The sequence below is a fragment of the Aphanomyces astaci genome (assembly GCF_000520075.1).
Source record: "Aphanomyces astaci strain APO3 unplaced genomic scaffold supercont1.46, whole genome shotgun sequence".
NCBI classification, from domain to species: Eukaryota; Oomycota; class Saprolegniomycetes; order Saprolegniales; family Verrucalvaceae; genus Aphanomyces; species Aphanomyces astaci.
The window spans coordinates 90,279-104,114 of record NW_009798309.1 but is presented as its reverse complement, the minus strand read 5'-3'; the positions used below and the strand labels follow the sequence as shown (position 1 = coordinate 104,114).

General features: G+C 50.9%; 6 protein-coding genes across 6 annotated transcripts; 4 read left to right on the top strand and 2 right to left on the bottom strand.

The window, feature by feature from the left end:
* Positions 1–916: 916 nt before the first annotated feature.
* On the bottom strand, positions 917–1,951 carry H257_13192 (hypothetical protein; the record flags this gene model as incomplete). Its single annotated transcript, XM_009840660.1, has 1 exon — positions 917–1,951. One exon carries the CDS (start codon positions 1,949–1,951, stop codon positions 917–919), a length of 1,035 nt encoding a protein of 344 aa, XP_009838962.1.
* A 516-nt stretch (positions 1,952–2,467) lies between these two features.
* H257_13191 (hypothetical protein) lies at positions 2,468–2,848 on the bottom strand (the record flags this gene model as incomplete). The annotated part of the gene is made up of 1 exon (XM_009840659.1): positions 2,468–2,848. The coding sequence occupies one exon, from the start codon at positions 2,846–2,848 to the stop codon at positions 2,468–2,470; it is 381 nt and encodes a 126-aa protein (XP_009838961.1).
* A 1,622-nt stretch (positions 2,849–4,470) lies between these two features.
* H257_13190 (hypothetical protein) lies at positions 4,471–7,914 on the top strand (the record flags this gene model as incomplete). The annotated part of the gene is made up of 5 exons (XM_009840658.1): positions 4,471–4,977; positions 5,104–5,523; positions 5,650–5,994; positions 6,037–6,360; positions 7,561–7,914. 5 exons carry the CDS (start codon positions 4,471–4,473, stop codon positions 7,912–7,914), a joined length of 1,950 nt encoding a protein of 649 aa, XP_009838960.1.
* A 90-nt stretch (positions 7,915–8,004) lies between these two features.
* Positions 8,005–8,322, top strand: H257_13189 (hypothetical protein; the record flags this gene model as incomplete). Its single annotated transcript, XM_009840657.1, has 1 exon — positions 8,005–8,322. The coding sequence occupies one exon, from the start codon at positions 8,005–8,007 to the stop codon at positions 8,320–8,322; it is 318 nt and encodes a 105-aa protein (XP_009838959.1).
* A 366-nt stretch (positions 8,323–8,688) lies between these two features.
* H257_13188 (hypothetical protein) lies at positions 8,689–11,691 on the top strand (the record flags this gene model as incomplete). The annotated part of the gene is made up of 9 exons (XM_009840656.1): positions 8,689–9,016; positions 9,217–9,260; positions 9,316–9,505; positions 9,585–9,710; positions 9,743–10,057; positions 10,099–10,447; positions 10,497–10,696; positions 11,071–11,262; positions 11,291–11,691. 9 exons carry the CDS (start codon positions 8,689–8,691, stop codon positions 11,689–11,691), a joined length of 2,145 nt encoding a protein of 714 aa, XP_009838958.1.
* A 2-nt stretch (positions 11,692–11,693) lies between these two features.
* On the top strand, positions 11,694–12,579 carry H257_13187 (hypothetical protein; the record flags this gene model as incomplete). The annotated part of the gene is made up of 2 exons (XM_009840655.1): positions 11,694–12,188; positions 12,283–12,579. 2 exons carry the CDS (start codon positions 11,694–11,696, stop codon positions 12,577–12,579), a joined length of 792 nt encoding a protein of 263 aa, XP_009838957.1.
* Positions 12,580–13,836: the final 1,257 nt, after the last annotated feature.

Genomic DNA, 13,836 nt, shown 5'->3' with positions numbered 1-13,836 from the left:
CGAGCAGTAGTGATTGCTGTGGTGGTGGGTGTGGCTGTGGTAGTAGTGGTGGGTGTGGCTGTGGTAGTAGTGGTTGGTCTTGCTCTGGTGGGCGTAGGATGAACAGTAGTGATTGCTGTGTGGTGGCTGTGGGTGTGGCTGTGGTAGTAGTGGTTGGTTAGTACTCCACATCACCAGTAGTACCAGGCTCTAAGGTACTGTACTGTATTGTCGTTGCTAGCTGGGTGTACAAGATCAAGTTGCGGGACTTGACCAAGAATCAAGGCAATATGTTGTATGAGTGGAAGTTCGCGGTGCAGGAGCTCCAAAACGTTTATAACAGCACGATTGGCACTGGTTTGGGTCGTCCCTACACCTCGGCCACGGCTATAGCTGCATTGCATTTGGCATATAATGGCCAATTTGCCATCATCCTGGTTTCACTGAACTTGGACGTCAGCTTCGTATGTTCCAAATGAAGATGGTCACATTTGCACGGCTGGCTAGAAAACGTAGACGTAATCCGGGTTTTTATGGCATTCCCGCATATACACCCTACTTAATGGATTGTACGGCACCCATATTTATTGGGCGTTACAGTATTTCTCAAAATTGTGGATGTAGGAGCACAATGAAGTCGGAATTCACAGACTGTGACCCCAAATGATGCAGCAAAAAGTAAACGATAATTAGATCGAATTTAAGCCAATCAGAATTGAGTCGGATGAGATGTCCGACTTTATTCGATCACAACACAATAATTTGGGGTTGACCCAGAAACACTCATGACCCCCCAAATCTTGCACTAATTGTACATTGTATGAAAAACTACTGTACCTTCATGATATCCCCTATTGACTGTGAAGAGGTCCACTCAATTACACAAGCAATCAAATTTATTAATAATAAACCGCTCTCACTCTAACCTCGAATAAAACTAGTTGCCACACCAGAACGCCCCCAAGCTCGCGAACGTGGCACACGTCGACTTGGAGTACGCAGGGGGGAAGCAGTGGTTTAGGATAGGGTAGAAGCACGTAGAGCAGCCATTGCACTTGGACGGCGAGGCAGTCGTAGGGGCGACAGTGGGGGCCACCGAAGGAACTTTGGCAGTGGTGATAGGAGCCACGGTAGGGTTCGTGGTACTCGGGGTCACAGTAGGGGTCTTGCTGGTAATAGGGGAGACCGTGGGGGCAGCAGAAGGCTTGGTGGTGATGGGGACTGCGGCGGGAGGGGTGGTGATGAAGGGTTCAATGAAGTCGCGGGCGATCGAGATTCGGCTGTACACGCCAGGCTTGTCCTGCTGGGCACATCCGATGCCCCAGCTGACCACTCCCACCAACTTGACAGAGCCATTTGATTCCACCGTCAACGGTCCGCCAGAGTCGCCTTGGCACGAATCTTCGCCCAATTTACCGCCCGCACACAGCATGGCTTCGTTCACGGTAAATCCGGTCAAGAGCTTAGCGCATTTTTCGTTGCTGATGGAATCAACACCGACTTCCAATAGCAATTGGGAAGAAGCTCCGCCCGAAGACGTACGGCCCCACCCGCGCAAAATCGTAGGGGTGCCAGGCGCAACAGTGTCGAACGAGACCTGTACCGGAGGGAACTTGGACGGTTGTTCCAAGATCAAGATGGCAAAGTCGTAGCTCGTAGTCCCGGCGTTGTACTTGGGATGTTTGATGAATCGCTTGACTTTGATGCGTTCGCCGTCGTTGGTGCCGGACTTGTAATGCGACCCGATCGACACAAACTTGCGGCCTCTTCCGATGCAGTGGGCGGCGGTCAAGACGACGTTGGGGGCAATCAAACTGGATCCGCACGTTGAAGCCCCCGTCTCGGTGCTGCGAAATCCGGACACGTACAAGTGCTGGCCAACTGCAGCTTCGACGCCGCCGACAATTTCTTCTTGGGCGACGACGGTCGTGGAGGCAGCGAAGAGAGCAGACAAGACAAACAGAACGTTCATAAATTGGCAAATTCAAAAATGAAACCTGAACCAAAGGCCGAGCAACCTAAGTGATATCAGTAAATTATCGGACAAGATTGATCAGTGGGTACATATCAGTCCAAGCCCTGTCGCACACGCACCGAGGTACGCGTAAATTCTTGACATATCTGAGCTGACTTGATACTCTTGCCCTTGTTGGGGTTAGAACAACGGCTTTGCATAGATTGGACGTCTACTTCATGTAACGTTGGTGTACCCTGGTACATTATACTAGTATTATGAGGCAATTGGACAGATGGCAGTATATTATATGGAGCAGACGCAATATAAAGTTCTGGTTTTCATTGCGTGGTTTCCACTATTTCGCATATATGTTGAAGCTGGACTTTAGCTTCAACATTTATGCGAAACGTTACTCTAGCTGCTAGAGTAACGTTAGTTCCACTCTGATACCGGTGCCACAGTATATTGCTCACGTTACTATATGTATCGAAAATACCGTCGAATCAACTGTTCCGACATCGTACATAGGAATTAGTTACTGCACCAGAACGCTCCCACGAACGTGGCACAGGTCGGCTTGGTGTATGTACGGGGAAGCAGTGGTTCAGCGTAGGGTAGAAGCAGTTGAGCAGCCATTGCTCTTGGACGGCGACGCAGTCGTAGTGGCGACAGTGGGGCCCACCGAAGGAACTTTGGCAGTGGTGATAGGAGCCACGGTAGGGATCGTGGTAATCGGGGCCGCAGTAGGGGCTTGGACGTTGTCCGGTCAGCCGTGGGGCCGACAGAAAGCTTGGTCGTAATAGGGACGGATGCGGGGGACGTGGTGATGAAGGGTTCAATAAAGTCAGAATGGTTAGGAAGAGTGAATACATGACTTTGGGTCGCGTAGTACGTGTAGTTGAGAAACACCATAGTGGTGAGTACTGGTACTAGTATCAGATTTACATCAGAGTTGTACTGAAAATAGTACTACGGTATACCCCCCGCTTCAGTACCTATGAAAATGTCAGTGAAATCTGATCAAAACCGGTACAGGTCCAAGCGGACCTTGAAAACTACTCAGGCATGCGCGTGGGCTAAATCCTTTACAGGATGTATATTTCATTGGTGGTGATTGGGTATTTTTGTCCAATTAGAGATAACTCCAGTAGGTACACAACCAACCAGAACGATCGATAAAAAATGTTCGTCTTTGGCCGATACTTCCAAGACCAACCGGAGAAATCATAGGTACTGAAGCGGGGGTATACGGTACTAGTAGTAGCTTTTCCCAGCACAATGCTCATTTTCTGAGACGACTCATGTGTATTACTGTACTACTACTACTAGTACACTACTGTAGTAAGCTTGAGTACTGTACATACTACTTAGTACTGTACTAGTAGTTCAGCAAGAGGACAAGTACAGTACTACTTACTACCGTTGTCCTTATGGGTCTGTACCCCCGAAAATGTGAGTAAAATCCGATCGAAATAGATACAACTCAATAAGGTGGTCTAATTTCTTTCCAATGTGTTCGGATTGGCCATTACTACTACTGCGACTTCTGTGCTTGGCTAGAGCGAAATAATTGGACAATTTTGACCAATATAAAGCGGTTTGGGTACAGCCGTCTAAGATACCCACCAAATCGTTCTTTAGATACCATACGTGTATACTACTCTCACAATATGTATTACTAAATTTAGTATATTAGTAGTATATTTCTTTGTAAATCATACTACCGGTAGTAATAATTGTGTATACAGTAGCACTGTTGTGGAGGCGTAACGGTACACAACATGTCCCACTAGTACTTTCTACACACCTTCCTTCCTTCAAGATCGCTACCAACACGTTCATGTTGCCATCGACAATTCCTTGACTCTTAGCACGCGCGAGCACCTTGCGTATGGTGCCGATGTGGCAGTTGCACTTGTTGGCTAGGTGTTGGCCAAATCCGTTTGGCAGTCTCGTGGAGTAGACACCATTACTCTTCAACAAGGTTTCACGTAGGTTGGCTTCGCGCTCTTCGTTAAGTCCCGCTTCCAGTTCTCATTTGTGAGTGATTTATGAATGCTTGTCTGATTTATGAATGTTTGTAGTGTTCGGAGTGTTTTCAAAGATCTGTGATAACGTTAGTATCATGCGTCATCCGCTATGGGAGAATTATTCTCCAACAGCATCCCACCTGACGTTGGGATATGTCATCCAACATTAATATTTGACCATATCCTAATTACTACTAGTACTACGTATTGTGCTTTGCACTTGTTTTGGTGTCGGTTTTACGTTAAAAGCGATGCACATGAACTGTATCATCGTTACAAATTCAAATAAAACACTACACCTTTTTCCGATCAAACTGGCAGTTTGTTCCAATCAAAGTGGTTCAAATATAAAATATAAAATTTGGCAAATCATGCAACGTGGACTTATTCCATTCAATGTGGTTTTTGTTCCAATCAAAGTGGTCATTTCAGGCGCGAGAAATACCCGCCTTTGATTTGACAAAAATACACGCAGACGGCCATTTTCCAACTTACCCGCAACGCATGAGTGCAGACGGCATACGCTCGGCACCGACCACAGAAGAGAAGAAACGAGTCCTCGCAGTATACTCTGACGGTGCGAATTGGCAGATTATTGCCAAGTACGATGGCATCGCGCTGTCCACGGCCCGACGTATCGTCAAGACCGGCCAGATCGCCAACAAGCCAAGAGGCGGCGCGAGCCAAAGCCGGACCAAAGTCACCCCTGAGATACTCGCTGCACTCGAGCGCTACCTGGACACCAACTGCCAGTTCACCTTGACAGCCATGCAAGAGTTCATTGCGTTGGACTTTCCTGGCACCCAACTGTCCAAGCAGACGATCAACCGACATCTACTCGGGATGCTGTATACAGTCAAACAAGTGTGTATTGAGCCATCGACATGCAACAGCGACGAAAACAAGGTCAAGCGCAAGGAGTTTGCAGCAGCACTTGTCGAATACCAGCGAAATGGGGACTTCATTGTGTACTACGACGAGACGAACTTCAACATTTACTGTCATCGGTCGGTTGGACGCTCGAAACATCGGCCATTTTCCAACTTACCCGCAAAGCATGAGTGCAAACGCTCGGCACCGGCCACAGAAGAGAAGAAACAAATCATATAAGCATACTCCGACGGTGCGAATTGGTAGATTGTTGCTAAGCACAATGGCATCGCGCTCTCCACGGTCCGACGTATCGTCAAATCCGGCCAGATCGCCAATAAGCCAAGAGGCAGCGCGAGACAAAGCCGGACCAAAGTCACCCCTGACATACTCGCTCCACTCGAGCGCTACCTCGACACCAACTACCAGTTCACCTTGACAGCCATGCAAGAGTTCATTGCGTTGGACTTTCCTGGCACCCAACTGTCCAAGCAGACGATCAACCGACATCTACTCGGGATGCTGTATACAGTCAAACAAGTGTGTATTGAGCCATCGACATGCAACAGCGACGAAAACAAGGTCAAGCGCAAGGAGTTTGCAGCAGCACTTGTCGAATACCAGCGAAATGGGGACTTCATTGTGTACTACGACGAGACGAACTTCAACATTTACTGTCATCGGTCGGTTGGACGCTCGAAACATCGGCCATTTTCCAACTTACCCGCAAAGCATGAGTACAAACGCTCGGCACCGGCCACAGAAGAGAAGAAACGAATCATCTCAGCATACTCCGACGGTGCGAATTGGTAGATTGTTGCCAAGCACAATGGCATCGCGCTCTCCACGGTCCGACGTATCGTCAAATCCGGCCAGATCGCCAATAAGCCAAGAGGCGGCGCGAGACAAAGCCGGACCAAAGTCACCCCTGACATACTCGCTCCACTCGAGCGCTACCTCGACACCAACTACCAGTTCACCTTGACAGCCATGCAAGAGTTCATTGCGTTGGACTTTCCCGGCACCCAACTGTCCAATCAGATGATCAGCCGATATCTACTCCGGATGCTGTATTCGGCTAAAGAAGTGCGCATTGAGCCATCGACATGCAACAGCGACGAAAACAAGGCCAAGCGCAAGGAGTTTGCAGCAGCACTTGTCAAATATCAGCGAAATGGGGACTTCATTGTGTAACACGAGACAAACTTCAACATTTACTGTCTTCGGTGGGTTGGACGCTCGAAACAAGGGACTCGGGCGACCATTGTGCTGCCGCCATCGAAAGACCCGAACCTGCAAGTTCAGTGTGCCTTGTCTGCCGAAGTCGGCCTCGTTTGCCATCGTTTGGAGCGGGGTAGCATCAAAATGGACAAGAACGCACAGTTTGTGGAAGAAGTTTACCGAGCGGCAAAAGCGTCGGAGGCCTACACGACCAGTGTTGTCGGTAAGAAGGTGGTGATTGTGTTGGACAACGCCCCGGCCCATTCGCAGACGGAGCAACGGGTTGCTTCGCACGACGACTTGGTTCTGCTTCGCCTAGGGCCATATTCGCCAATGCTAAATCCTATCGAAAGTTGCTTTAGCGTTTTGAAGGCGAAGATTAATGGCTATCTCGCGGAACGCACTTTTTGACCGTAGGGACTTTAATTCCTACTTGGAAAGTCGTATGCGATTACTTGAAGAAGCTGCCACTGAATTCCTCCCGCGCATTACTCAATACTTAGTGATCCGCGAAGCGATGTTTTGCCAGCGCAATATCGAGAAGGCACTGAACTTGGAAAACATGCAGTATGGGAAGTGATTTGTGCCACATTGAATGGAACAAAAACCACTTTGAATGGAATATTGTATGTTTTTTGTATCAATTGTATTTGTTTCAAACGTTTTATATTTTATATGGCCACTTTGATTGGAACAAACTGCCAGTTTGATCGGGAAAAGGTGTAGTCTTTTGGAATTAACTACCTAGATATTTATGAAACCACAATAATGTCGAACTATAATTCACACCGCTTCGTGAAGCGATGGCTCGAGATGCTCTCGAAATGTCGACCGGGTGACTGTGTCACTAAGCGTCAAAATTGGAGTGCCGCTCAGTTAACAGCGTATCTATGCGGAGCAACCACCGACCAGTCTCGTGTACGACACTGTTGAAGACTTCTTCGCGTCCATCCGGTGTCGAATATCGGACGGAGTCCAGGCCATTGTTGTGCGGTATGACGAGCTTCAAACGACGAAGAAGGTTAAATCAACGCTCAAAATCGAACCCGACTTCCTGGTGCTTGTCAAGCCTTCACTCCACACCAAGCAGTCGAACTTTTACCGTTGTACACGACCCCAATTTTATCGATACGGTAAAACTTGCATGGACAAATCACTGTATGAAGGCAACCCCAGGTGATTTCGCGCTTGAAGTATTCGTATATTTAGAGAAAATAGATCGGAACCCGCAACAGCTTCATCGCGTAACAACTTCACACAGGGCTGAAATGGCAGCTCGAATTCGACATATGAGAGTAAATTAGGTGTAGTCGGCGAAATGACGGGCCCACCGAAAGGCAACTTCACAGCACCGAATATTTGGTGTTGTTGAATTCTCCTCGAATACTGTGCTTTGATTGGTCAGTTTCCTTTAGTATACCATTTGCAAGATGAGTTAAGATGTAGTCGACCAGATAGAGAGTGAACTTAACCTCTAATATACTTCTGAATTGACCTCGTTAGTGTCAAGCGTGTTTGTTCCAAGGCAGGAGCGACAACAAAGAATTCTTCAGTGAGTTGCTCCGCGCTCTTGTGTTTGAAAGCGCTTACCCCAGTCTGTGGGCTTTGTCGACAAAGCCCTATTCAGACCTCTACACCCATACCCCCCACGCTGCTTCAATGGATCACGGCGAGCCTCTGCCGTTGACGCCACGTGGACGGACCGGCATGGTGTTACACCGGACCCGGTCCCAAGAAGATGTATACGCCCAGCCGATTGACATCCCTGTGGCGCAATACCCTCCTGAAATGGCTGTGCGCCATCTGGGACAGCAAGTGCGCCAGGCGGTGGATGCTCAAGGGGCTCGCATCGACTAGGTGCAGCAAGCTGTTGGTGCCCAGACGCAGCAGACGTACGAGCAGCTGATGGTTCTCCATCAGCGGCAACAAGTACAGGCCTGAGAGCAGATGGAAATGAACCAGCAGCTCATGGCCGCCGAGGCTCACCAACGTGACCACCAGCAGATTTTGATAGAACAGCTGACCGCACAGCGTGCGACGTCCGAACATCATCAAGGACTCCGGGCCGCCGCTGTGGCCTCCGTCCAGCATTCCGACGCATTGGAAGAAATGCGCCGGCGTAGCAGTACCCGATGGCATGCTTTCACCGTCACTCCTGTTCAACCTCCTGCGCTGGCCGCAGCAACTGGTGTCGAGCTGGTGTATGGATTCTGTTGTCCGGCGAAAACCATGGAACAAGGGACTTCAAGTTTCTCCGACATCTGAGAACTGTGATTTTCCCTGAATCCTGGATTTTGATTGACTCACTCCATATTTCATCCTGATACCAAAAATCAGGTTTTCACCTTTTGGGCCACATCCGAACATCTGCGAACATACATTTACCAATATGAATTCGGACGTAGCCAAGTAGATTACGTTTAGCTAGTAAGCGCATTTCTTTAGCTAGCTACAAAGCGAACCTAACTTCATATAATCACTTCTGAACTTACCATCTACCTGTCTATATTTCACGGGAGTGACAACAAAGAATTCTTTAGTGCATTTGCTCCTGCGGACACACTTCGTGCCCGAGTTCCCTACGCTTGCCTTAGTCGACGAGGCGCGTTCTTACTTTTCCCTGCTGTGACCATGGACGAAGACGCTTCGTCTACTCCCTTGTCGCCGCGCACTGGGGCTGGCCTTGTGCTGACCCGTACCCGATCCCAGGAGGCCATCTACGCCTCTACTGCACCGTATGCCCATTACCCTCCTGACATTGCTGTCCAGCAGCTGCGCCAGCAGATGGGCCAAGCCGTGGACGCACAGTCATCCCGGCTGGACACGGTGCAGCAAGCTGTTGGTGCTCAAAGCCAACAAACATACGAACAGCTGATGGTGCTCCACCAGCAACAACAATTACAAGCCAATGCTCAGATGGAGCTCAACCAGAAGCTGATGGCCGAGCTGGCTTTGCAGCGTGACCTGCAGAACTGCTGATGACCCAGTTGGAATCCCAACGCCGGACCACCGAACATCATGACCAAGGACTGCGAGTAGCTGCTGCGTCCTCTGTGGCTACAAGAAGGACGCCCGAGCGTTCAAGAACTGGCTCGCCGAATATATGCGCCGTTACGGCGAATTCGAGCCATTGGTACAGGCTACCCCTCTGCCTCCTAGGCCTACGCCTACGCCTGACAAAACTGGTGACAAGGGCGGAAGAGGTGGGAGAGGCCGTGGTGGCAGGGACAAGACGGTGGCCGTTGTCAACGTGGATAGGGTCCCTATCACCAACTTCACACAGAAGGCGGGAAGTGCTTCAAGTGTTTGAGCACTGGTCACAACGTGTTCAAGTGTCCCAAGGTGGCCGATGGCGAAGCCCGTCTGTTGATGGATCGGGCCAAGGCCATCTGGGCCGAAGCCAGAGGCGAAGGCAAAGACGGAGAAGGCGATAACCATTGCCAAAGAGGTGAAGACAGTTGAGCCGAGTGAAGAATCCGCCGTCTTGTGTGCTGCGCGTGTGGTCTGCACGGCCAGCCAGGCTGTAGCTCTGGATGCCTCGTTCGACAGTGGTGCGCACCAGAGCGTGATCCCTCCCAAGACGCTCCAGATGTTGAAGGACGCTGGGCGTGACGTGGTCGTGACGGATCTGCCGACACCTGTTGTGGTCCGAGGTTTGTGGGTCCCAGCCATACGGTGACCCAAGAAGTCAAGCTGCCGATCAAGTTCGAGGCCGATGTTGGCTCCCTGGTGTTGGCTAAAGTCAAGTGCTGGCTCTCTGTCGGTAACCTGCCAGCTGGTGTGGGTGACATCCTGCTTAGTCGTCCTATCATGCACAAGCTAGGCTGCGACCCACAGTCTAAGCTACGTGAAGCTGCCGCGGTGTGCAGCGAATACGACATGAAAGACGTGGAGTCTACCAGTGGTGTGGTGAAGACAGTCATGCTGGCGACCAAACAAGAGCTGGTGGATGATCTAGCCGAAGAGGAAGAAGCTTTGGTGCCCATGGAGCTGGCCGCCTGTTTCCTGATATGATACCGGTGGATCCAGCTGTAGAACTAGCCAAGGTTCAGGCGGTGCTGGATGCCAGGGTGGCAGACGCTCTGTTAGCTGGCTGTGGTGCTGAGTTTGCCCTGGGCCTATCCAAGCTCCTAGCCAAGTATATGGACGTTTTCCGCCTTACGCTTGGCCGCGACCCACCGGTGGACATGCCACCTTTAAAGGTGCATCCGACAAAGAACTCCAAGCCTGTGCGTTGCAAGGCTGGACGCTATTCCCTCCCTCAGCGTGAGTTCATGCAGAAGCATGTGGAAGAGCTGGAGAATGCTGGTTTCATCTATCGAAACCCAACCAGCCGATGGGCGTGTGCCCTTCTGATTGTGCGCAAGCCTCATACGTTGACTGGGCGTAGGTCCACCGTCATACGGAATTCGTCCGTATGACGGTGGACCTACGCCCAGTCAACAGCCACACGGAGCAGATTGCCTGGCCTATGCCCATGTTGGAAGTTGTGGTGGACCACCTGCGTGGAGCCACCTGCTTTTCATGTTGGACTTCTTCAAGGGCTACTGGAAATTCTCGTTGGATCTAAGCTGCCAAGAGATGTTCTCGTTCCTTAGGGACACTGGTGTCTACACATCTAATCGGGTGATGCAAGGTGGTACGTAGTGTGGCCTATTGCCAGTCTACGGTTCAAGCCATGTTCGCTGAGCAGCTGTACAAGTGTCTGTTAGCCTGGTTGGACGACCTCCTGGGCTATCACAAGACACCAGTTGGCCTGCTGTTGGCCCTAGCTGAAGTGCTTGAAGTTTGCGCCAAACGTGGCCTGAAGCTACACCCAAAAAAAGTGTCAATTCTTCGCAAACGAAGCTAAGTGGTGTGACCGTATCATTAGCGGCGCTGAAGTGAAGCATGACACAGTTCCAGTGGTAGCTCTACAGCGACTGCCCGAGCCCAAGACTGGGGCCGACCTCCAGTAGTATGTATGCGCCCTCAATTGGATGCGAATGTCCATCCCTGGTTTCAACGTGTTAGTACGGGATCTGACAATTGTGCTGAAACGGGTGTTTTCTGCAGTCGGGAGGAAACGCACCAATCAGCTGACGGCTACTTTGCTGCTGACGGACGTTGGCTGGAACGACACTCATGTGGCCGCACTGGAAGCCACCAAAAAGGTGCTGGCCAAGGTGGTGGAGCTCAGCCACCCCAAGCCAGAGATGCGGCTCTGTGTGTTCGCTGATGACTCCGAAAACAGTCATCACCCAAGTTCCACCCGACCAGTTGAATCTGCAGTTTGAAGCCCAATCCAACGAGCCCCTCATGTTCCTGAGTGGGACATTCATGGGGGCAGCTGGACGCTGGGCCATTGTGGAGAAGGAAGCCTATGCCATCGTGGAAACACTGGTGCGGGCTGACTACCTGTTGCATCCTGCCGCTGGTTTCAACCTCTACAGTGACCATCGGAACCTGAAGTTCATATTCAACCCGACAGCTGCGGTGGCCTCTGTACCAAAGTACACCGCCCAAAAGTTGGAAAGTTGGGCCCTGCAGTTGATGGGTTACAGATACGAGATTCACGACATCCCTGGGGCTGATCTGCTCTCGCGTTGGGGATCGCCTTTGAAGCCATTTGTGCCATCAGTCAAGAGCCACTGATGATGTCACCTCTGCGGAGCAGCTCTTTCGAGTGGCCTACGCTTGTAGCCATTGGGACTGCCCAACGTGACAGCCTGGACACCAACACCATCGCCGCTCTATCCCTAGAGTCCAGCCAGCTGGCCGAGCATCAAATCAAGCTGGATACCGCTGACCTGTGGCAGCTGCGACTAGTCAACCAAGTATTGTGGGTGCCAGATGAAGCCAGCGAACTCCAGCTACGTATGTGTGTGTGTGTCCATGCTAGCCTAACTGGCCACCGAGCCTCAGGCCCAACCCTGGACAGTTTGGTGCCCTTTTTTTGGTGGACTACCATGGAGAACGACGTGGACCGTTGTCTGCATTGCGCTAGCGTATCTGGTGGTTTCAGACCTTTGGGGGAAGCCCTACACTCTGCCATGCCAAATGGTCTCCTGCACTGGGACTATCTGTTTATGGGAGACTCCAAGACAGGCGACAAGTACCTGTTCGTGATAAAGTGTGACGCCAGCAAGCTGGTGTGGCTATTTCCACCAAGGACTGTCTGCTTCAGTGGTTTGCTGTGTTTGGGGTGTGCAACGAGTGGGTTTCCGATCAAGGCACCATTTCAAGAACCAGGTCATGGCTGAACTGCAGCATGTCCTTGGCGCCCACCACCATTTCACCACTGCTCGCTGTCCATGGGCTAATGGGACCGTCGAGGTGGTTATGCGTCAGCTGCTACGCCTGTTTCGGGCATGCCTCAGTGAGTGGCGCATGGCGGCGACCCAATGGAATGAGATCCACATGGTAGTCATGCTCATCATGAACCAGCTGCCCTCCTCATCCCTTGGCGGCGTGGCCCCCGTGACCGCTATGTCCGGCCGTCCAGCCATGTCACCCTTGGACACCATCATTCTTCATGTGTAGCACTGCGGGAGGAAGAGTGTGAAGTTGAGGGCAAAATGCACAATGAATTAACTGAAGATCTACAAAGATATCCTTAATCCTCATCACTATGAAATCTTCTTAATCTACTTCACTACTTCTACACTAATATGCACTTTTGTATACAATGAATGCGGGTGCGGTTGAGACATTGGGGAACTTCACTAGGCTAGCGATTCTAAGCCATGCTTGCCCTTGAGACACATTCCCAGGCAAGCATTAGCTAGGGTGCGTCATGAGCCAGGCACTTAGGAGCTGGGTGCGGGCAAGGTGGTGGCAAACCGTTAACCCACCTGTCACATCGCTACACCATCTGACACCTTGCTCGACTGACCGATTTCAGCCAATGTCTTTCCCGGAGGCATGTCAAAATAGACAGATGTCTCGTCGACGTTCACGATGAGTTTTTTGTCGTAGTGACCGTACTTGTTCCAAAACGTAGCGGCGTAACCAAGCCACACCTCGTCCTAGACTTGTTGAGTTGCCTTGCTGAGGCATGGAATTCGATGGCGAAAGCAGTTGCGGTATGCGAAGCGCAGGAGTAGGCAACGAAACGATTTGAACGTCACCGCCTCGATTTTGTTTGTCAGCAGTACACCGTGAGCCATTCGCGCTTGTTCCTCTTGACCCACTGCATGAGGTGGAATGCAATGGGTGCGGGTGCGGTTGAGACATTGGGGAACTTCACTAGGCTAGCGATTCTAAGCCATGCTTGCCCTTGAGACACATTCCCAGGCAAGCACTAGCTAGTAGGGTGCGTCATGAGCGAGGTACTTTGGAGCTGGGTGCGGGCAAGGTGGTAGCAAGCCGTTATCCCCACCTGTCACATCGCTACATTCTCCCCCTGACGTCTTGCTACACCTTGAAACGCCTTGACTCCAAGTCATGGACGAGTTGCTTGAAGTGCACAACATGCTTGATGTCCTTCATAAGCTCCCATGTGGCTTCGCTTTCGGGTGGTCCATGCCACTTGACCAAGTACTCCAACTTGCGATTGAACTGGCGCTTCTTGAGCAGTTTCTCGATAATGTACATTTCTTCGCCGGTGGATTCGTCTAGAACAACAGGAGTAGCTTTTGGGATAGGCCGGGAGGCAAACTTGGCTTCGTTGGGGTGATAGTGCTTAAGTCGATCAACATTGAACATGTCATGCACACGTGACATCGAGCGTGGCAACTTAAGGCGCATGGCGTTGTCGTTAATGGCTTGGACAATCTCAAAGGGACCGATGAATCGTGG